The following is a 25,251-nucleotide window of genomic DNA, read 5'->3' as shown; positions in this document are numbered from 1 at the left end:
TTTTTAATCAGAACATCCTCTGGCTCCACCACGTCTTTTGATGTGATGTTCAGATAATCACCTTCTGAAATCTTAATAAATAAACAACACATTTTGGTGGGTGCATATGACCGGCTTCTGCACATGCTGCAGAAAGATCACTAAGTCCAAAAGCTAGTTGATATGGTGTGGCTCGGACAAACACGCAGATGGAATCAGAGTTCATGCTGTGCTCCAAACACTACAATAGCCTCTCACACAGAAAGTGTGTGTGGTGTTTGGAGGAATGTTGCACTTGCAACTATCTGCCACAACATAGGCCACTACTCGCCACAAACACATCATAGTTGCAGCCACACGCCAGGGTGTGGAAAGTATTTTGGACATGTTCAAAACATCACTTGACTTCACTTGAGACAAAATTGAAAAGAAAAAACATCCAACACCTTCCAACACCTCCGTGTTGGAAGTCTCACAGGAAATGTTGTGGCATGCCCAGCTGTTACACAATTTCTCGGATACTCACTCGACTGAAAAGCCACCGAAAGCCGTCTGAATCTTCCGAATGGTTTCCAACACGGAGGTGTTTTTTGTTGTGCGCCATGAGCGGCTCCGTCCGGACGCGCGAATTCCTCAGCACGTCTTTCATTACAAAATCTCCTGTAACAGTGGAATGTGCCGCAAAAGTGCTGATGTCTGCGATTTCTCTGGTAGTCACATGACGTCCCGGATCAACACAGCCTTCACTTTGGAAATGATCTGGTCATTTTAGCCTGTCGATGGCCGCTCGAAGCGTGGCACGCTCTCCGCCGCTGTGGGCCGTCTTTAATCCGGTTGTAATCCTCCTTAATCTGTGTGACGCCGATAGAATCTTCACCGAAAGCCATCTGAATTTTCCGAATGGTTTCCACCTGGCTGTCTCACACAGTTTCTGAAAAAATTTTCATGGAGCAAAGCGGCAGTCGCTCAGCCATTTCCCTGACAATGAAAATCCGACGGGGGGTGGACCAGTGCTCACTCAAAGCCTGCCCACAGGCGAATGACGCAACCGACAGGCATGAAAAAACTCACGCATGCGCACGAAGGTTCAAGCTTGACTGATGCAAGCGCACATGATTCAAATCCATATAGTTTTTGAAAAAAATAAAAAGGTCGGAAACTTTTCTAACAGACCTCGTATATACACTGGCCAGGAAGCAGCAGACAACATGTGGTGTTAAGCATGCCTGAACGCCGGACATGCACAGGGGTCACACGGCGCCCACCCACAATCACTGATATTGGTGGTGAGTGCAGGGCAATTATAGCACGCCAATGACTGCCACTAACACATCTCTCTCTCTCTCTCTTTCTCTCTGTGTCATACACACACTGCCACTAACACATCTCTCTCTCTCTCTCTCTCTTTCTCTCTGTGTCATACACACACATCTTCTGCATGAGAGGAGTTTATTACTCCTATTTATCTGTGTAAACAAATACTGATATCTAGAGAGACTGAATATGAACTTACCACACTGGTGCATCATGTTACAAACTGCTGCTAGATGTAGGAATTTGTTTGATGTGGTGGACTTATTAAAACAAGTACAAAAAAATTTAGGAAAGACTATATTTTCAGCATAACCATTTTCTGTAATTACAGTGTAAAATCTTAATTAAGTGTAAATATTTTTCATCTAAATATTAATAGTCAAGTGGCCTCTGTGTGTGTGCGTGTATGGCTTTGATCACAGAGAAACTGGGGAGAGCTGACATTTGCCATTTGGATGTATTTTGGGTCAAGGATGAATGCCATGAAAAGTTGATAGGACTAATATTTTTGGAGAAATTAGGGATATTAGCTAACAGCAGTGAACAATGGGCGTTGATACAGTGCCTTGCTAAAGTATTCGGCCCCTTAGTATTTCACACATTTTAATTTATCTATGCTCTTTCAAATACAAAAAGTAAATCAGGCTTCTCAGTATAAAAAAAATTCTAAAATTATCTTCCTTAAACTCAAACTCAAAGCAAATCTCTACAACTTGATATAAATTAATTAAAAATATAAAAGCCAAGATGATGGGTTGCGTAAGTAATGGGACACTTCGGTATAATACCTATAAATAATCAGTTTTATTGCCAGTTTTCTTCAGACAAGTCAGGGGATGGATACAGGAACATTTCCAAGTCACTAAATATGTCTTGGACTTTATTTACGAGGGTAGGCTGAAAAGTTCTAAGGCTGATTATGATGCAGTTGTCGAATTGAACAAATTCAGGGTTATTTTTCTACAGTCTCCCTGTAACTCCACACACTTCTTCCAGCGGTGCTTGAGTGCTTCGATTCCCTTGGCATAGAAGCTTTCATCTTGAGAGTCAAAATAGTCTTCAACGGCAGCCATCACCTCATCATTGCTCCGATAGTGCTTCCCAGCCAAGTTTTTTTTTTTCAGGTCTGGGAGCAGATGAAAGTCCGAGGGTGCCAAGTCAGGGGAGTATGGTGGGTGATCTACCAGTTCAAATCCACACTCGTGGATAGTGGCCATGGCCACTGTTGACTTGTGAGCTGGGGCATTGTCTTGATAGAACAGCACCCCTTTCGTCAGCTTTCCTGGTCGCTTCTTTTTGATAACCTTGCATAACTGTCTCAGGTTAGAATAGTACTGTCCATTTATGGTTTGTCCCTTTTATAGATAGTCCATGAACACAATGCTCTTGGCATCCCAGAAAACTGAAACCATGACCTTCCCCGCAGACGAAACGACCTTGGCCTTCTTTGGAGGTGGTGACCTTGGGTGTTTCCACTGCATTGATTGTTTTTTGTCTCTGGTTCAAAGTGGTGAACCCAACACTCATCCTGGGTAAGAAAACATTCCATGTAATTGGCTGGATCCTCTTCAAATTGCGCCAAGTTTGCCTTCGACATGACTAGCCTGGCGCGTTTCTGATCAGGCATCAGAAGATGTGGCACCCACCGAGCTGACACCTTTGACATTCCAAGTTCTTCATGCAGAATGTGTTCAATTCTCTCACGGGATATTCCCACAGCATCTGCTAGCTGATTAGTCATCGATCGTCTGTCGTCCATCACCATTTCATGAACAAGGTCAATGTTTTTCTGGGTTGTGGCTGTTGCAGGCCGCCCAGACCTTGGGTCGTCTTCAAGGCTCTCTCTGCCCCTCTTAAATTCAGCTGCCCACTTCTGCACTGCAGATATGGAGGGAGCTTCATCCGCTAATGTAGCAACCATATCCGCATGAATGTCCTTGGGCTTTAACCCCTTCTTATGCAGGTACTTAATCACACCGCGATGCCAGATTTTATCCATTTTTGCCGTTTCCCTCTACCACGAACTTTCAAACTTGGCTATGAACCACAAACTACCTCACAACCTGGAAGAAAATAACACAGTCATCAGAAGAGTTGAACTTAATGCATGCCAAGTTTTATTGAAATGGCATTTCCCCTTCTTGGTGCGCCTTAGAACTTTTCAGCCTACCCTCGTACATTAGTTATGAAGAAATACAGAGTATGGCACTCTAGGGTAAATAGAATACAAATAAATATAATTCGGTCACTTTTCAAAGGGTCAGACTCGCCAAAAAAGTCAATTTAATGTACAATGGTTCATTTCAGGTCAGCTGTGTGTATAAATCTCATTGTTCCAAGCGATGATAGCTATATTTGTATGTAGCCTATTAATAATTCCAAATCCTATTCGTACGTAACGCTTCTGAGTGGTCAATCTAGGTCACGTGACGACATGCAACTTCACGTAAAATTACTTTTAGAAGTGAGGAGCTTTAAAATTTTCTGAATCCAAAATACATAACTGTTTTTGCAACTTTACCGCAATAACTTAATTCTTGAAGTTAAAAACATACCTGTGGAGAAATTTTAAACTTGATTTAGAACCATAGCCCTAAACGCTAAGTAGAAAAGAATTTGGAATCAACATGGCTAGACACGAATAGCCACTTTGTAACAGAATCAAACTTTGCTTTATCCTGTATTTCCAATGTGAATGGACAAAAATAACTTTATAAGCTACATAACTGCCCGTGATTTTGCTATAAAACCTCACGCACACTTGGTCCTCAGACATTAGCTAGCAGGCTAGAGTATGTAACGCTCGCATCCCGAGCAGCATAAAATAAACAGTAGCAGTCATTTAAAATAACGGAGTAAATACTTACAAAGCGTGCCGTTAACGTGAAGCCTCATTTCTTGCTCTCGTTGACCCTGCGCAATTCTGCTGCAGCTTGCGCATGCGCATTGGCAACAATTCGCAACAACGCTTTTTTTTTTTTTTTTTATAAACAGCTTGCAGCCCACCGAGTTAATATGAAAGAGGCATTGAAAGCTTTTTTTTTTTATCTGGTTTAAAAGTGTCTGAAAAGACGTTCCAGCTGGGTGTCACCCAGTTCCAAACCAAACTGTAGAGATTAGAGTTCACTGGGTGGCTGGAGGACTTTCTGGCACATCAGTGAGCTCATGACAGTGGATTTTTCACACTGTGTGAACATCCAGGAAGACTACGTCAGTTTAACCTCAAACTGGTCAAGAACAGCTATGATGTCAATACAACCGACATGGCAGCTGTTTCTGTTCCGCTGGGAACACCAGTCCAGGAACTTCAGTAGCGGGTTCCACCCTCAGCTCATGGTCATCACAAGCTTCTTTTTTTTTTTTAAACAGGGGGGGAAAAAAAAAAATATCACAATTTTAGTATAACTTGCTGCTAAAAATACTCTCAGCCATATGTGCATGTTATCAGTGAAAGTGTCGAGACTGTGACCTTTTGACCTCTTGGGATAGGTCAAGGTTAGCTTGTCCAAGAGCTGTCCCAAGAATGGTCCCTGTGAATTTGAAGACCCAGGCAGTAATAGGACTTACGCTGAGCAGACAGACAGACAGATGTATGAACACAAAGTCTTCGCAATACTCGATGGCCATATTTTGGCTTTGGGTAAAAATCACTTGACCTTAACATAAAGTTGAAAAAAAAAAAAAAAAACACACACACAAGTGTATGACTGATTTTGGTTGAAGTCTGCTCTACCAACTCTTCCAGTTGTGCATCTGCGGAAAATCACTAGTTCGTGTATTGCAGCGAAAAAGAAAAAAAAAAGTTTATGCTGCAAAGCGTAACACTTGAATGCATCTGCTGAATTGTCTCATTTCTATCAGAGGACTGCAAGTATGCAACAGCGTAACAGATTCTCATATTGTGAACAAATTAATTTCTTGCTTTATAATCTTAAATTGTATTGGTTTTGCTTATAATAAAGGAAAAAGATTTCGTAGAAAGTTTTATTTACGCGAACACATACATGAACAAAGCACCATAAAGTCTGATACAGAAGTAAAGCCTACCTGCCTCAGTCAATGTGTCCATTTGATTTATTCCATAGCAAACACTCTGAATAACAAAAAGACAGCCAAGGCAGCAGATTCTATCATATATTACAGCATGCTGAATAGAAAACCTGGGACAGAGAATTAGACAGAGCCATCTAGAGACACTAGTGAGATACAACAGTATAAAAGTGCCATTCATTATACAGCAGTTGAATACTGACAATGAAAAGAGCTAATTTACATTATATTTACTGAAAATAAAAAGGTGGAAACAAAAGGAATAGACCCTGTGAGAGAGCAAAATAAAGACATTTATTTCCTTCCTTGAACGTCGATGACTGTCAGCTTCTGTAGAGTCGATGAAACTGGTACCGAGCTGTGTCCCTTGCATCACACGAGACAAAAAAAGAAGACAAAACAAGGGTGCTGAGGCATCCTTCCCCTCCCAGCATTTTGCGCCAACCAGCGATTTAAGAACAAAAAACCCTAACTTAAAAAAAAAAAAAAAAAAAAAAAAAAGAGAGGAGCGTGGATGGCACAGAATGTGTGGAGTTTAAATAGAAGTCTTTAAGCAAGTCCCGATGTGAGGGGAGCACATTCATCAATAGACTGAGCGGGAAGGTGATTCGTATTTAACCCATTCCTTCTGCCGTAGTGGAACCAGTCTTCGCCTTTACGATGGGGAAAATTTTTTGGCTTGTGCTCGAACTCTTTTCTCATATTCTACTCTGTTTTGGCTGGAAAGAGGCAACATAAATAGCTGGAGTTAGCATGATCCTCCAATTTGCTTTATTAAGATCATGAAATAAGACCAATGACCATTTGCAAATCATCTGTTCTAATTCTTCTGTGCAAAAGTCATTGAATATTGTGAATCCTAAAACATTAAACATGCCAATGCACACACACAAAATTTTCTGATTAACACCTTTATTAGGCAAAGCAGCTACTCACATTTTAACACTAGTTCCAGATGTAAAACATATAGCAGGCAGAAAATTAATTTATGCTCCAAAGTTGTGACACCATAAGGGGGGAGATCACATTTTACTCAATTAAAATATCATTCCATTCTATAGTTTCTCCTTTGTTAATATTTAACAGGGACTGCATCCAAGAGACAGAAACAAAACAGTACTGCATTTGGTACAAAATATGCCTGTAATCACACAATGACTGCATGGAATACGTCTGGGCATTATTGCATTTATTGTTGGAAGTGAAGGGTTTGTGATCTTACTTGTCTGCTCCTTTCCAGGATCTTTAATAATTAAAAAAACAAACAAAAATCTGTAGAGCATTATAATTAGAGGCCGACTGACACAATTGGCCGATAACATCAGCTGGTACGAACCTAGTTCCTCTGCTTGTAGTTTCTCAGACAAAGCTCAAACGTAGAGGTGATAGAGCTTTTTCTGTTGTTGGTCCCAGATTGTGGAATGACCTGCCTCTCTGTACTAGGCAGGCAGAGTCACCTCTAGTTTTTAAATCTTGTCTTAAAATATACTTGTTTTCTTTGGCTTTTGACTAGAGGGTTGATGATTTTATTGTTTTTAAAAACTTTTATTGTTGCCAATTTATTTATTTATTGATTTATTTTATGTCATTGTACAGCGCTTTGGTCAACTTTGTTGTTTTTAAATGTGCTCTATAAATAAACTGGATTGGATTGGATATCGTGTGTAATTCTTGCCAATATGAAAATTATTTTACCAAAAAAATGATGCAGACAAACACTTTGGCTGTTGGAAATGATGTCATTATGTAGTTTGTCCAGCATAAGTTGCTCCAATGGCATTGTTTGCAATGCTGTGAAGCACAGTTAGGACCCCGTCACCCCTTGGTCATATTAGCTACACGAGACAGGGGCAAAGTGACCAGCTGCCATTCATTTTCTATCAAAGTGAGCATTTTAGAGTGTCAAGAGATGAGTGGCTGCTATGGTGCCAGCTAGGTGATACCGATTTGAGGAATCTATATGTATGAAAAGGTGTTTTTTTTAAATGCATGGCAGAACTGTTAAACTATCAAGCATATACACAGATTTGACTTTAATGTGCATGCAATGTGATCTGTGCAGTGCAATATCTAGGAAAATACAAGTATCGGCTTGGGACTCAATATCAGCAGATATTTAATATTAATGACAGATTTGGGGGGGGGGGTCCCCTATTGAAAATCTCTGAACTTTTCAGAAAGGTAATCCATCGTCACCTTCTCAGGCCACCAACTGGACCGAGTAAAACTTGTCATCCTCATAGAAGATGTTTGTTTTTGTTGTCCATCTATAGTCAGCTATCACAAAATCTATTGATCAATATGGGGGAGTAGAAATCATTATTTTCTTTTTCAGTCATGTTGCCTAGCCCTACAAAAGGACATTAAAATCAAAATTCTTAAATGACACCACCATGTGTACAGATGTTATCGATGTCATAAGCACGATTGCCAAGATATGTGCAAGATAAAATGAAGGAAAAAAAAAGATACATTTTTAAGCTAGATCGGGACTTGCCTCAAAACACAATCACCACTTTCCTGATCCAAGGGCCATCTTTCCACAAAATGCCATCAAATATAACATTCAAAGAGGTTTTTTTTTTTAATTAACAGAATGTCCCATCCACTTTAACAAAGATCATGGCTTTTTACATGTTATTGCAGTTATGACAGCCAGCGATATTGCATTTAAATATGTGACACAGCTGAAGGAGGAAGGAATTTAATCTTTCACTTCAATAATTTATCATTTTGATTTATATACAGTAAATTTCTCACTGCTCACTAACCACAGTTTTTCCTCACCTAAAAATAAATAAATAAAATAAATTGCTGCAATTGAAAAGTGTATCACTGACATTAACCAACCCAAAAGGAAATAAACCCAGAAATGCAACAAATAAATAAATAATAATCCCGGATACTGCAGTACTCAGAGTATAACCAAAAGACACCTGCACTTTTCTTTGTATCCATTTTGAAATTTCCACACACTGGGCCTCATGTATCAACGTTGCGTACGGCGATATCTGAGCGTATATGGGGTGTACGCCAAAACGGCTGCACTACTTGGCATTTATTAATGTGGTCATTGGCGTACGCTGCGCTGAAAATATACACCAGGTCGAGGTGGCGTAAATTATACACCAAAATGAACCAGCGCTGGAATCCACATAAAAATGAAGATGATCAACATGATAAACAGTGCCATTATACAAATCAATGCGTATGTTACATAAATAACTTTCCTGATTATACTACATAATAATCAATACAAATCCCGCTTTTGCGGGATTGTTATGGAGCACGATCCGTGGCCACAGCGCTGACTGCAAAGACAGCGCTGCTCGCCTTTTTCTCCAGACTTCGAGCCTGGAGCCAGAGCAGCGCTGAGCTTAACTTCATGTGGTGTGATCGTTTTAAACTATGAAATTGATAACAACAACTGTAGTTTCGTCATTCCCTTAATTCGCCCGTACTGCAGCCAGGTTTTGTCATCTCCATTCGGTTGTCACAATAAAATAAATACAGAAATACATTAAAAAAATAAAGAAATCTGACAGATTAGGCGTGTCTTATTAATTGAGCGAGCAAATATCCACATGTCAAGAATTATTGACATGTGAAAAGAGAATACAGTGGTCCCTCGCTATAACACCGTTCACTTGTCGTGGCCTCGGAGTCTCGCGGAGTATTTAGTCCAATTTTGCATGCCTTTTTTTTTACAGTGTTCTGTGTATCTGTTTATAAGAATCTTGTTGCCCAGAAGAGAAAAGAGCGCCAACAACTACTCATAACTGTGTTTGTCACACGGAAACACACACCTGCTGCAGCAAGATGTGAGTGGGAAAAGGCGCAGCGTCAGGACGCAGAGGCCCGATATGTGACATACTGGTGAGTCACTATTAATAATTTCTTATGTGTCCAACCTCGTTCGTTGATCGTTAAAATTAATTCGTTAGTTCTAAATGCCATCATAATTATTTATAGGAAAACGTTCTATTTTTATTTCTCAAACAAATGTTTGGGCCTGAAAACAGTTTGGTATTATTTTCCTACTAAGGTTTGAACTTTGAGAGTGTTTGAGAGAAAAGTGAGAAAATGTTCATGCCTGATTGAGAAAGTGTATAAACTGTGTAGTGAGGGGTTTTACAGCCTTAAAACGTCTATAATAATTGTAAAAAATAACGCTGACTCTCGCGGTTTCGCATATTATGGGCTATTTTTTAGAACGTAACTCCAGCGATTAATGAGGGACCACTGTAACACTTTATTGATTATATACTACAAAACGATACGACGGCCGCTTTTGACGCTCTATTGGCACGCGTCGTGATTGGTGGAGTTCTTTTTCATTGCCGTCTTCCATGTCGTAAAATGAGGGTGTGTCTGAAGCGGAGTCTGAATATTTATGGGCGTGTTTATTATAATTACGATCGTTTCCACCCGCCGCATTTATCAAGATCACGTCAGGCGTACGCCAGAAATGGGCAGGTGCGCACTGCTTGATACATGTCACAGTGACTTTGGTGTATTTCAAGTTTACGCCGTAAATTTACGCCACAAGTGCGCAACATTGATACATGAGGCCCAATGTGGCATATGAGAGTCAACAGTTAACATCACTTACCAGTAGATTGTGTAAGCCTCTGCTTGGGCCGGATCCTGGATATTTGGCTCATTTAGGAGTTCCTGGATACCTAATAGTATCTGTACAATAAACAAGACAACAATCTTATGCTCAGAATAATCTGGATTTTTTTTTTTTAAATCAATGTTTATGATTTGTGTGTTAAATCTACAATGGGTACTATTAAATTCAGCATTCATAAACCGCTCATTTCGCATCACCGTGCTGATGCTACTGAGCCAAAGTGTAGCACAAAGAAGAAATAAAGGCTACTGCTGATCATCAAACTACTTCTAACGGCTGCTACAGTCTGCTTTCTTTATTACAGTATATTTCCAACATGTACCCGGAGATCAGAATCATCTTCCCTTCTTGACCTACTCCACCTCACCTCTGAGATCTGACGGGCTCAGGTGTACACAGAGCAAACTGGCTGCTCTTTTAACCATCTGAGTTAAGTGCATTACTGCGCTTTCCCAAACAAACCTGCTTTATCGTGATGGCTGGTCTCCAGTCCTTGTCCTCCTCTAGAATAGATAGGCATACTGTGCCTGATGGATACACATTTGGATGGAATAGCGGTGGCTCAAATTTACCTGAAAAGCAAAAAGATATGAGCCGTGCGTTTTGTGCTGCAGACGCCACCATAAATGTCACACACTCAGCGACATCCTGAAATGTCATCAAGCTCTTTCATGTGCAGCTGAACTGTTGCACACAAACGCAGCAGCTTCTCAGCCTGAACATCAAATTTAGTCTGACATTCACACAACCATAATGAAAAGTCTCCCATATTAGAAGCATCATGCATATCAGGACTCTGCACAGCCAGAGTTAATGCAATTACGTGCTGAAGCAATTAGACAATCAACAGTACTGTCAACTACTTTGACATTTTAAAGACATCCATCATGGGGGGGAAAAAGCCAAATCATTCTGCAAAATAGTTTTACCTTTTTGATTTTTTTTTTTTTTTTTTTAAGTAAATGTAAAACACACGGTACACAACTGATCATAAAATGTTGTTTTGCTCAAGACATTCATTTACAAGCTACTCTTAGTTCTGCACACAGAGGATAACTATAAAGAGGAAAGCAAGTTCTTTTGGATTCTCCCTTTTTTACGCTCCGGGTCGCCACAACAGATCTGATATGGTTCCATATGTATATTTGGCACAGGTTTAAAGACTAAAGTCCTTCCTGACGTAACTCCACACTGCACTGATAATCGGCACAGACGGTCTTGAACCTTCTGTTGAGGAAGCCAGTGCGCTGACCACTTGGCCACCACGTTAATGGCGATTAAGACCACGAGGCCTTTTTTCTTAACTTCCTGAAAGTTCAAATCCTCAAACTGTGCGACTCTTCTCCACATCTCCAGGATATAAAATGTTGCCATCAGTCTAGAATGTTTTGAGCTGCTCTCCTTTATCCTGCTTTGTCACATGTGACAATCTATTTTGGATGTGCAATGTGTATTTACATGACTTCCAAACAAAACATGTTGAAAATGGTCACGATTTTTTTTTTTTAAGGGAAACTTTAGTGGTAGCAGATGACATGGTTCCGATCATGCTGGTTAAAGTGAATAGCCTTGAAAATTTGTCAAAATGTTGTTGTTTTTTTGTCACATTAAACACAATATTACCTTTGATTTTAGCAGCTTAAAAATACAAAAGATTTTTCTAAGAGACTAATCAAATTCAAACTAGACTGCTATCAGATGGTGCCTTATTTTAAACTGGTTTTAAATGCCCCGGTTTACCTTCATTGATTCCGCATTAAAATTGTATGCGCCATGCTTGGTACTCAGAGTCAGGTTTTGTTCAAGCTAAACATATCACGAGGGTCTCCTTTTTAGGCACGTTTGTACTTTGGAATCAACATAAGAAGTGCGCTGTAGTTAATAGAATGCGTTACGAGTGTAACTCAGTTCTTTCTAGACACCTACTTCTCCAATAAATCACTAAAAAGTGTCCTTAGGAGAGAGGCATTTTCTGGTGAACAAGCCATGGTGGACACTCAATGCTGTCATGTTTAAGATTCACACCTTTTAAAGGCGATATTATGAACCTGTGAAATAAATCCGATAGCTAAACCGATAACGTTAGACAGTGCAGTGGGATAAGGAGTTGGGCAACAAATATGTAAACCTGGGTTTGATTCCTTGTTATGTTATCTGTCTGCCTTCCTGAACTAGATAATTCATCTGCATTGTCTCAGTCCACTTGACTATAAATTAGAACCGGATATAGCTGAAGAAGTAAGCTGTGCGGAACTGGCATCCCCATCCAGGTGCAGTTGTAGACACTCATTGTCTTCATGCCACAGAATAGTGAGGGTTTATATAGGAGTTAACTTTTCTTCTTTTAAACTAATAATGAAAGTTTAATTGAGGACTTAATGCAAGACTATCACAAAAGTCTTGATTTTCAGTGGAAACGTTGCTTTGTGTTCAAAAGTTAAATTGCTATATCTGATTTACTGCAAATGCCATAATCAGATCTATTCATTAGACAGGCAAACACTACCAAATGAACACAAAATCTTTTGCAATGGTACATACTGGATACCATAATACAATTTAATAATGTCAATGGATTGATGAACACAATGGCTCCCTACAACACACACACACAAAAATCAAGGGCACAAATGTAAGGCACTGTAATAGCAATAAACGTTGCGTTCTTTGTCTTAAATTGACTTTAAGCTCCTTGCAGTACTTTGTAACCAGAGGTTTTCAGGTGCTGCTGACATCATATAGGACATTCCAATAGCAGACATTTTCATTTGCAGTTGTAAAGACAGAGGCCGAACAAGACCAAACTAATTCTGGCCAACACTAAGATGCAAATTAAGCCGAACAACACAAGACTCTGAGCAAAGACAAACATGCACGTTCCAGATTTAGCCATTTTTCCTCCATATAGTGCTTTTTACTAAAATAGTAATTTCTATATTCAACAGGATAATCAATATGTGAGGTATTCACAATGACAGCAGTAATAATACCAGCCATGTCAGATAGAGAAACTCACATTTTGGAGGTGAAGAAGGATAATCGTCCTTGAACAACATGCGCAGTTTGAACAGACCTCCTTCCCAGGGAGTCTGGAAAGAACCATAATCAGATTTAAACAATGCATTCTGACACCTCCGCATAAACAAAAACATTCTGCTGAAAAGGACCATGACATTACTGGTAAATGATACTAAAGATGTTTATCTATCTGCTGAAAAAGAAAGAAAGAAAAAAGATCAGCATGATTGTGGGGAGGTTTTAAGGAAAAATTGTGGGTAGATGTTCATTTGAGTTAGCATAAAGTATCAATTTTATTGCCGATCCAGTTCAGCTTCAAAATGTCTATCTGCTTTAACTTTGCAAGATAGGCTTTCATTACCCGAAAGACACTGGTAGGCACAGTTCAACTAAAACGCTAATTATCATAGCTAACAGCTTACCCATAATGTAGTTTGGCATCTGTGTGTGTTAATGTTCAAAACTTCAGAATTAGTGCATTAATTTAAAATTAAAAGATATGTTATATTTTCACTTTGTACAAATGACAGACTTGACATTAATGTAGTTAAACTATCCAGATTAATTTGGGTAATTAATCAAAACCACAAGTCAAACCTGCTTTCCTTTTAAGGACTTCAGCCTTACGGCTGAATCCTGTGAATGGAAATGAGTCTTCCTTACAACAGTGAGCAGGGCGCACAAAGACTGAAGCGCTGGCTTGTTGGTTGTGTTGGGTTTGTGATCCTCTTTGATTCTAATCAGAAGCACTGGCGGTGTTTAAACTCAAAACCAGCCTGTCAGTAGCTGAGTGTACCGGAGACAATACTGAAAGTTATCCGTTAGCTGTAACTTCCGTAATTTTTTTTTTGGCGGTTTATCGGTTTAGTATAATAAAAGTTAACTTTTCACTTAGCTGATTAGTGGTTATCGAAGCCAACCTTTTGGTTAGCTGTGCCCACCACTGCCGATGGATGCAGATGAGAGAAAAATAAATAAATGACTTTTTTTTTTTTTACTGCTGTCCAGGTGCATAACCCAAGTGGTCTTGATTTTTTAAAATAAAGAAATAGTACATTTCAGTCATATTTGCATTCCTGACAAAAGGGCACACCCATTTATCCATAAATGGGACCACTTTTACACGGGGGGGGGGGCAAAATGAACCTGAGTCTTGCTGTATTTATTATAATGGTACATACACAAATTTATCCAATTTTATTTTGGTGCCAGTAATATTGGTTGAAAATACATAAGGTCCCATGACTTTTATATAAACTTTTGTATCCCATTATCAGACAGGTGGTGCATACCGACACGTAGCATAAAGACAAAGAAGATTAATTACAATGCCCAACAGTTTATGCGTACCCTTTCCTACATGTGGATGTTGAAGCAAATGGCACACTGCTTAAATGTCAAAAGAGACATCATCATGGACTTGATTATCAAGTTAGGATAATAACATGAAAAGATCTCTTCAATTTGGAGCTTACAGGATCCTACAATGAATTCAAATTAGAAATGCACAGCATATTCAGGCTACTGGCTGATGGCATTTTCCCCAATATTTAATTTAATTTTGGTAGTGAGGACTGATAAATATTTAGTACACCTCTCATTACAACTAGTACAGCTGAACACCACCACAAATTACAGCATCCAAAATTATTTGAAAGCAAATCAAACACCTCTCGAACAGATTCAATAATCTACAATTGTCATAAAAGCAGAAATTATTGCGGAACAGTAGTATTACACTGCATTAGTTTTATCTATGAGTAGCCTATAAAGTGGAAAGCTGGTGACTGTGTAAATAGGCTTTTACCAAATTAAAATCCTTTTATCTTACCTGCTTGACAGGTTAATGTTCCCTGTTTTTAATGCTGCTGTCAACGTATGCACCAAGCAACAGCGTTTTCAGTGCGTCTCTGTCTCTCACTGTGATCAGTATTGATCACTCGCACATACAGCACATGAAACCAACATTGGCAATACTATAAAAACATTTGGCATCATCCCCAGCCACACTTTCCATCCTTTGGTTAATGTCAGTTCTAGTTTTGCATTCTATTGTGTTTCTCCACACTTACCAGACTTTGTGTTTTTCCCGCGGTTGCTAACCGAGTTCACGACACTCACTCGCATACAGACAGTGCAGGAGGGTGGCGCAGACTAGGCTCGTCATAGACATGCACCACTAGTTAATTAGTCGCAGATAGCACATTTCTCTCTAACTTTAAAATTTAAAATGCTATTCTGTATTTCAAGATGTACTTGGGCAATTCGCCCAATTCTCTGATTGAGAAATCCCGTTTATAATGCCAACTATGACAGAAGGAAAGATGTCTCAAAAAAACCAATACATGAATTTCACTTACATTTTGTGGGCATCAGGTCTTTGGGTCAGCTGCTACATTTTGGTGAGCTACATCTGTGTCAAATTTGTTCACCTATGATACTTTATTTTTAACTGTACAATGGCAATGCTTTTTCAACTCCCCTTTCTTTTTAATTTCCAACATTTTTGCCTCATGTCACAAAAATCTGAAAGGAAAAAAAAAAATTCCAACTACTCTCCTGTGCTGATGCGCCTTTTACTTGCTAGTTTGATTAAGAGACCAGGTTTAAGACTTTCAAAAGCCTTTTAAGCAACCAGGCTCACAATTATAATGGCTTGAACCAAACACTTTTAATGCTCTCATTAGTATTTGCCAGCTACACCAGTACAAGATAAGCAACAGTAGCTGCTATGAACAGCAGAGCCTAAAATAATGCTAATTCTATTTGTTACAGAAATGACAGCAAGATATTAGTGTATGCATGCAACTATAAAGCACATTACCCCCTTCTTGCCAGGAATAGCACATTCCCAATTCATGAGATTCAAAGTTCCATCTGGATTTTTTGTTGGTACAGCCACAAATCCCTAAGAAAAAGAATAAAAGGTGCAAATAAAGAATGAAGAGATCAATGCACACTTGGGTGTTCACATCAGTGAAAACACAACAGGTGCACCTTTAGAAAACAGCCATTACTTACAAAAGGATGGTCCTTTCGCCACGCTTTGCGCTCCTGAGCAAGCCGGCTCAATGCAATGCCAGACATGATTCTTGGACTCCTGCAATCACAGATCATGACTCAATGTAGTAAAGTAAATACACGAAACAATTTCAAACATCAGATATGTCACTGCAAAGTGGTTTCTCTCAAGTACTTAATCTGCAGATCATGCAGCAGTCTGAGAATCTCTAAGCATGACTGAAATCTTGACATCATCCAAGCAGCCACAGTAAGTTAGTCAGGTAGGCAGGTATTTGGGGCGTGACATTTTTTTCTAACAGTAGGGCAGGTGCACATTACAGCTGGCCTTTCTGTAACATGCACATGTGCACGTTTGTCTGATCAGCATATGCAATGAGATCTGAAGAAAATACATTAGTCAATTCCTCCATTAAGTTTTTCCTCTATGAAATAGCACATCTTGTCTATTTCACAAAGGGTCAATCTTGCCAAGTTTCATCAATGCAATGCAATAATGAGCAGCTCCCAGCGCTGTTAGTTTTTAAAACATTTCACTGTCTGTTTGAGAAATGCGACTCAGTTTCTGATTGATGTCGAGTGCGATATACTCTTCTTATGGGTCAACTGGGTAGCAATTTCTAGAGCACAACCGACGTATTGATTGCTTGATAATATTGGTCGACATGAGCCTTTCACAAACATATGACTAGCGCCATTATTTTTGCTAATATGAAAACATTTAATTTACCAAATAAACAACTCAGTGCACTTGGGCTAACTGTGTCATTACATAGTTTGTGACAGTGACAAGAGATTCCTGGGCCATCAGCTAGGCGGGGCCAAAATAGAAGAAAGTCTATTTTATGCAAATGCTAAGCAATGCAACGCAGCCAATCTAAGTGAAGGCAGCATGATGTATGTATTTGGGAGTTATACTGATAGCTTTTATAATAATCAAGCCTCAATGCCATATCTTTGTCGTAAAGATTTGATAACAAAACATTAGGAATCATAGCCTTTTAATGAATATATCAGCAGATATATCGTATCGGAAATTTTGTAATTCCCCAATATCAGAAGTGTATCAGCCCCTGTCTGGCTCCAGCAACACAAACTCTCTCACTCTCTCACTCTCACTCTCTCTCTCTCACACACACGGAAAAACCAAAAAAAAAATTTTTTTAAATCATTGTGGCCATTTTCCTCCTGTTTACAGAGACAGTACAGGTGCATAACCAGAGAGGCAAAGGTCTGAAAAGGCCTGCCCCCACTGCAAATAAAAATCTGAGCGTAAATGCTGAATGTATAGCAGTTTTTTGCCTTAACTCCAACAAAATTACTGGTACAAGCAGGCTTAATTTCACCCTCATATAATGAGTCTCCAAACCATGCATGTGCTGCTTTATAAGAACTGCCCATCTATACACGTCCCCAAACAGTAGGTCAACCTCTTATTAAATCTGAGTGGGAGGGATCATGTACTTCATACATCTACATTTTTAATTGAGTTTTGAAGATTTCTTTTGGCTTTGTTGGATTACAATACATGACGATGCCTAAGGCATAAATTCACACAATAGATCTGCAGCTATCTAACATTTTTGGATTGAGTATTCGATTGATTGAGTACTTCTGCATTTTTAAACATTATCAATAGTACCAGGACTCTCCCTATGCAATGGCACAATGTTGCTGCACCATCATGCAGATTTTCAAATTTAGGATAGTCCCTCCATTTTCTCAGATAATTATTTTTTCACGTTGTTACGAGTTTTGGAACTTTCCCAGACCGCAAGCACAGGCGATTCACTTACTCCCCAGTCAGCGGACAGGCTGCGTGTCAATATAAACACAGCCTGCGATAAAACTGGGCTGTGAAGTCCAACTTTCCCCAAATCTGCAATAATAAATCCACTGTGCACCCTGTTGATGAAAACTCTGATCAAATGCAAATAAAGGCATATTTTGAATAGTTCATTTAGTTCAAGTGCACATCTTCTCTCTTCATGTGTGAGGTGGAAAGCAACCAATGGACCACACAGTGCCATGTGTTTTTAATAATACACAAACACAATGCTTCGCTGTAAATGTGCAAAAAGTATATTTCAAATAATGCATGGACCCTCTTTCTCTTAAAAGGCGTTATTTTACTCAGCACGCCACTTTGGAAAGTTCTAGCTTTTGCTGCTATATTGATTAACTCCTTACACCAGTTATGTGCATGCTCCATGTGCTGTCTGTTTTTTTTGGTGGGAGCTACATCGCCACATACAGGCCTAGTATATATACTACAGCGTTTTCAGTGGTGCCGTGTTTAAAGATTTTGGTGACAGGAATTAAACAAATGTTCGAGGCACAGAATTTGACTTGAACATATTTTGTAATCAAATTATCGGAGTTACTCGAGTAATGGTTTAAGCAATAGACATCAAGGTTATCTCATGGATGTAATGCTTTTTGGGAACTGTATATGCCTTTCATACATAGCATATATTTCTGACAGCAACAATATATGTTGTAACAATCTGTCTCTGTGCCCCCCCCCCCCCCCCCCGAAGTTGTATAACCAGTGATGCAACATACAAAACTGAAGTGTGCAGTTTCTCTAATCACAGCCACAGAAGCTCTGATTTCACTTGTTGCAAGGCTGAAGCTTCCCTCAATCTTCTTCTATTTGCACAGCCGTACAGTTTTTTACAAATGCATATTACAGATTTATCACATAGCACATATTTCATAGAGCTTGATGTAAAAGTCCAAGATGCATTTGACACTTGGAAATGCTCATGTATCATCTCAACTAGAGAAAAGGGCTACAAAAGTGGTGTGCATTAATTATACTTGTATGTTTGTCAACAATAATTATGGGCTCTGGAAATTGAGCCACTGTGTACAAAATAGTTAATGCATTATTATTTAAAGATGCCTTACACGTTTTGAATGAAATAAACACTACAAACACATCTTGCTTCGTTTCATCCATTGTGGAGGCAAAATAACAGTACAAAAACTTCCCACACACGCGCTAGTCTAGAAAAAGTGGCACGTGTTTACATTAACTGGTGTCTTTTTGTTTGAATTAAATATTGCCAGGTAAATTTAATGCCAACAAGAGCCAATTAAGAGCCTAAATTATTATTTACATTTATCACTATAGCAACAGCGGTTCGTTAGGCAAAGTGTGGCCACTTAAGTGTAAACGAGATTAAACCGTTCTCATTTGTGTTAAACAGTACATGTCTGGGTCATTAAGGGGGGTTGCTAAAAAAGTTAGCAAGCGGCAGTACATTTCTACTTAAAACCGTTGCGTTTCCGCTCCTTACATCGCACTCGGCGGAGTAAAACTGCGTCGCCTTGCGCCCAGTTCCACCTTACACTTATTGCAAACCTTTAACAAACTACCGCGTCCAAATTGTTATTCGGTTCGAATGCTAACCGGTTAGCTGCATAAGCTAGCCTCATGTGCGCCTTTACGGTGCTACATCACAACAGGCGCTGGCGCTGTTAGCGGCTGGCACGGCCTGATGCAGCAGCCAAACGGGGGGAAAAAATGCGCAACCGTGCTTGTATTGGCCACGATTTTAGGTTGCGGGAAAAGTCAAAACTACCAACCATTTTAACATTCGTCACTCCTACACAGGAATGGGCAACGGCTGTGTGAAACATTCTGCGAGGTTAGACGTGATTACGGTCCATTACAGAACCTGGACAAAGAACGCCACCGCTAAAAGGCGCACATTTGTGCATTACCAAACTAGCGAAAATGGCGCAAACTCGAGCGGGTGAAATATATTTTCTACGCGACAAAATTAATACACCAGGTGGCAAATGTGTGCCCTTACCGTTCAGTATGGCTTCGATGGCGCTGGTAATTAAATGAAATGAATTAATCGTTCTCAAATCCTGTTAAACCTTGTAAAGTTTCCCTCCCGAAAAACCACCCGTTCGAGCCAGACACACAGACAACGCACTCAAATGGTCATCTGCCTCTCACTTCCGTCTTTGGTGTAAACAGTTTTAGACTGAAAAGTCTTAGATTTTTTTTTTTCATCTTCTTTTTTTTGCGGAGAAGCATATCAGTTGAATAATATTTGTACCGCTACGTAGTTAGTGAATACATAGAAAAATTAAACAAACGTAACTACATGAGTGCTTTTAATTTGGTAAGACCAGCGCCACTTAGCGGATGTCATACTGTGCTCCTGCGCAGTGTGATTAACAAAAGCGACAAAAAAAAAAAAAAAAAAAACAGGAATTGAAAAATACACAGGACACTTGCAATATATTAGTACTTATTATGCCCACCTGATGTTTATTCAAATTATATTCAATAAAACATTACATTCAACCTTCGTTTTTCACTTATTCGTGCTCTAGATTTACAATTTCACCAAGCGCGGACGGATCACAATCTTGTCTTACATAGCATCTTTGCCCAAACTAGAAAGGATTAAACGACGAGTGCAGAACGAAAAATAAAATAAAATAACATTTTTGCACAGTAGTTAACACAACTCCTTAATTTTTTTTTTTTTTTTTTTTTTTTTTTTTTTGGCTGTAAAGCCAAGTTTCTTTTGGTGTTGTGAGTAAACACCCACGCCACAGCAAATCATTATGAAACTGACACAGGATGGCGCCATTTATTTAAAATCATAAATTACTGCAAACCAACGCGTTCAAAGTAACCATTTCCCTCGAGGTTAATTCGGTTACGGTAATTAAAAACATCGAGCTCCTGACAACACTAAACTGAGAATAAATGACACAAGCCTAATTGTTCAACATTTAGAAAAACAAATACAATTCCTGAAATTTGGAAAATATTTCTGAACAGCTGGCAGAAAGGATATTTACTCCAAAAAGCCTTATTCTAATCACATAAATATATTTTTTAAATTTTAAATCAGTCAAAAGAGATGGGTCATTGCACAGCCATTGATAATGGTCCTATAGAGGATAATGTTGAAATTTTATTTTATTATTTTATATATTGATTGAATTTATTTAGTATAATAATGCACAAAATACATACGTAATTGGCCATTAAAATATACGGATAGCACAAGAAATAAAAAAAGCGCTTGTTTCCATTGTGGTCTGGCAAAAGTTAGAAAATACAAGAAGACAACACAACAAAGGCAGTACCAAATCAGTAATTATGACAAATTATATAAAATGAAAAGCACAAAGTAATATATAACATAATGTAACAATAATACCAATATCTAAACTAAATAACAATTATACTAAAATATTGATAAAATAAATAATACTAATAAAACAACACTTTTACCTAAATAATAAAAATAACAAGTGTTAACAAAACGAAGAAAAAAATAGTAAAACAATAAAATAAAGATAAATGCACTAAAATAGAATAAAAGGGTTACATGACTGTTGATAAAACTGATCATATAAAAAAATTATTAGTTTATTGTTTTGACCTAAATATCAATTATTGACGTAAGGAACATAGATATAATAGTTAAACAGTGCACTTAATAAGAGTTTGTACTTTTAGTGAATAGCTTTACATAGTGATCACAGACAAATCTGTCAGTGCTGTTACCGGATGACATGCGTAACAATTTTCTGTAAATGTAAATGTTTTTTGTGGGATACTAATGGTCTACAGATGTGAAATATGTCCTATTCACGTGCTAATTCACAAATTGCATCAACATTTCTGTAATAAATGAAGAAATCCAAGAATAAGTGTGGAAAAAAAATGTATTAACCTCCAATAGGAACATTAAACTTGCAAAGTGACAAAAATGTGAATAATTACAGAAAGAATTAATAGCCAAAAAGATTAAAACTGCATGGTAGAAAAATGTTTGACATGACTTGATGAATGTCAATGTTACATTGGCCTGTCAGTGCTGTGGTAACAGCACTGACAGGCCAGCTGATTTCCAGCGTTGTTACTTTGCAGACTATCACATTTTGTATGCAGAACATGCAATCAGTAGCTGGAGGCAAACAGCAACAATAACTGAAAACATGTGAACAAGGTCTTCAACAGGTGCCTCAGTGCAAATGGAAATAACTTTTTTAGACATTGCAGAATAAAAACATCCAATATTCAAAGAACCCATAGGCCTATCCAATTGTCATCCATACCATCTTGACAAATACTCTTCATACCTTGAGGTGCCAGTCTTTAGTCCTTACTACGAAAGCCCAACATCTCCCCGTCGAACGTTTGCATGCGGCATTTATTAACTATCTTAGAATACACCATTGTTGCAAGAATTCTTTTCATTTTCTCTGATTTTGATGCACAATACTTGTTCTTCAATTATTCTGTCACATTTATCGCAAACTGGATCTGCTTTCTTGCATTATTTCTGATTGGAAAGTGCCGCAAAAGTTCTCTAGTTTTTATCTGAGGAGACTTTGTTGCACTGCTATCCATTTTTTCCACAAGATGTGAATCTCGTTTCTTGTATTTCTCTGCTTTTTGTTCAGCCTTTTTTAGTTTCTCCTGTAATGCCTCACATCTGCAGTAACAAGCAGCTCTGTCTTTCCTCACTTGCTTTGGTCCTCTGATGATTTCTCAAATTACAATTTAGATATGAGCAATGGAGAAACCGTCACTATTAAGTTTCACGTTTTGTAGTGACCAGTACTATCCTCTTATGGAAACTAGTTATGATAGGTCAGTCATGCTGTTTGGTTTACATTCACCCAGGTTAGAGTTACACCAATACAGCAATTTGGCAAGTACTCTGACTTTCACAGCTCTACAAGAAACTTCAAGAGACGTATTCAGTGGGCATCAATATACCGACATACCTACATTTATCCCCAAACCTTTTACACACTTATTTAGGCCAGCACATTGTACTCATCTCACTGTTCACCTGTTTTTATTTGATTGACCAGGCTGGGGCATCTGTGGGGGAGTGAGAACTTTCTTCTTTCTTTTTTGCTGGGCTTTTCTCCATTTCCGCCTAATTGACCGCTGTTCCCGGTGGGTCATGGTATCAATTTTCTGCTGCTTTCCCTTCTCTAGCTGCTCCTTATATCTGGCCCTTTGCTTTTCAATATATGCTTGTTTACTTGTCGGGTCCACATCTCTTTGCTTCCAATATTCCCTTTGGATTTCAGCCCTTGACTTTGGGGGCACGGTGTCGCCTACAGCTTCTTATTTACTACAAGATAAAGAAATGAAGTGAATTGGTCTTGACGGGCCACTTTGACTGATGCATGATTTCACGGTAGTCTTAGGTTGCTAATCATACTAATTGCACAATATAATTGAATTGCGCCATTTATCATGCCTTCCTGTCAGTACATCTACTTAAAGTGTCATTCCTATTGCTTTGTATGAGTGCTGTTACCTTGAGGACCGTAACAGCACTGACAAAAACTTGCCATGCATGAACCATGTGCTTTAGTGATCATGTTTTTGCCAACTGGATGGGATTTGTGCCGCTAAACCTAGGCCAATAAACCCAATAGCACAGAAACATCACTGATTCACACATACTGGTCAAAATATCTATGAAACTTACAAATTTTAACAGATCAGACTCTCCTGGCTCCCATTTTGAACTTCCCTCCAATGTCAAAGACAGTGAGAACCACCTGTTGGCCATGTGAGGAACTAAGGGAGGTGTTCGTTTTTCAGCAATGGAAAACCTATTGTTTGGTAACAGCACTGACATGAGACCCGACAGGACATGGGTAACATTGGAAAAAAAAAATACTTTATACAAGGAATGTTAATTAACTCAGCCACATGGGGTGTGCAGCCAGTACATTCTGAGTGCCGGTCCCAAGCCCGGATAAATGAGGAGGGTTGCGTCAGGAAGGGCATCCGGCGTAAAACAAGCCAAACCAACTATGCAGACTCAGAATTGAATTCCCATACCGGATCGGTCGCGGCCCGGGTTAACAACGTCCGCCACCGGTGCTATTGCCCAACAGGGTGCCGGTGGAAATTGGGCTACTGCTGGGCGAAGACGACGAAGAAGAGGAGGAAAACGTTGCCACGAACAGCGGGAGAAGAAGAAAACTAGAAGGGTGGAAATGAGAATGGGGACTTTGAATGTTGGTAGTATGACTGGTAAAGGGAGAGAGCTGGCTGATACGATGGAGAGGAGAAAGGTAGACATATTGTGAGTGCAAGAGACCAAGTGGAAGGGAAGTAAGAGCAGGAGCATCGGCGGTGGGTACAAGTTGTTGTACCATGGTGAGGACAGGAAGAGAAATGGTGTTGGGGTCATTTTAAAGGAAGAGTATGTTAAAAGTGTGTTGGAGGTTAAGCGAGTGTCTGACAGGGTGATGAGTGTGAAGTTGGAAATTGAAGGGGTGATGATGAATATCATCAGTGCATATGCCCCACAGGTAGGTTGTGAGATGAAGGAGAAAGAAGATTTCTGGAGTGTGTTAGATGAGGTGGTGGAGAGTGTGCCCAAGCATGAAAGAGTGGTGATAGGAGCAGACTTCAATGGGCATGTTGGTGAAGGGAACAGAGGTGATGAGGAAGTAATGGGTAGATATGGTATCAAGGATAGGAATGGGGAAGGACAGATGGTAGTTGATTTTGCAAAAAGGATGGAAATGGCTGTGGTGAATACCTACTTTAAGAAAAGGGAGGAGCACAGGGTAACATATAAGAGTGGAGGAAGGTGCACACAGGTGGACTACATTCTTTATAGGAGATGCAAGCTAAAAGAAATCACAGACTGTAAGGTGGTAGCAGGAGAGAGTGTCACTAGACAGCATAGGATGGTTGTTTGTAGGATGACTTTAGAGGTAAAGAAGAAGAAGAGAGTGAGAGCTCAACAAAGGATCAGATGGTGGAAGCTGAAGGAGGAAGACTGTTGTGTGAAATTTAGCGAGCAGGTGAGAGAAGCACTAGTTGGAGAGGAAGCAATTTTGGACAACTGGAAAAGTACTGCAGATGTGGTGAGGGAGACAGCTAGGGCAGTACTGGGTATGACATCTGGACAGTGGAAGGAAGACAAGGAGACTTGGTGGTGGAATGAAGAGGTCCAGGAAAGCATAAGGAGAAAGAGGCTGGCGAAAAAGTTTTGGGATAGTCGGAGAGATGAAGAAAGCAGACAGGAGTACAAGGAGATGCGGCGTAAGGCGAGAAGAGAAGTGGCAAAAGCAAAGGAAAAGGCATATTGCGAGCTGTACAAGAAGTTGAATAGTAAGGAAGGAGAAAAGGACTTGTACCGATTGGCCAGACAAAGGGACAGAGCTGGAAAGGATGTGCAGCAGGTTAGGGTGGTAAA

General features: G+C 39.3%; 1 protein-coding gene across 1 annotated transcript; it reads right to left on the bottom strand.

Moving 5' to 3' along the window:
* Positions 1-5,267: 5,267 nt before the first annotated feature.
* On the bottom strand, positions 5,268-19,989 carry ube2ib (ubiquitin-conjugating enzyme E2Ib). Its single transcript, XM_034193980.1, has 7 exons — positions 19,843-19,989; positions 16,019-16,097; positions 15,822-15,905; positions 12,996-13,068; positions 10,442-10,551; positions 9,956-10,035; positions 5,268-6,062 (listed from the first exon to the last, which is right to left on the bottom strand). The coding sequence occupies exons 2-7, from the start codon at positions 16,082-16,084 to the stop codon at positions 5,999-6,001; spliced, it is 477 nt and encodes a 158-aa protein (XP_034049871.1). The 5' UTR covers positions 16,085-16,097; positions 19,843-19,989; the 3' UTR covers positions 5,268-5,998.
* Between the last annotated feature and the right edge of the window lie 5,262 nt (positions 19,990-25,251).

The sequence above is a fragment of the Thalassophryne amazonica genome, chromosome 18, assembly GCF_902500255.1.
Source record: "Thalassophryne amazonica chromosome 18, fThaAma1.1, whole genome shotgun sequence".
In the NCBI taxonomy this organism is placed as follows: Eukaryota; Metazoa; Chordata; class Actinopteri; order Batrachoidiformes; family Batrachoididae; genus Thalassophryne; species Thalassophryne amazonica.
The sequence above is the reverse complement of the archived record's forward strand: the minus strand, read 5'-3'. Positions and strand labels throughout refer to the sequence as shown.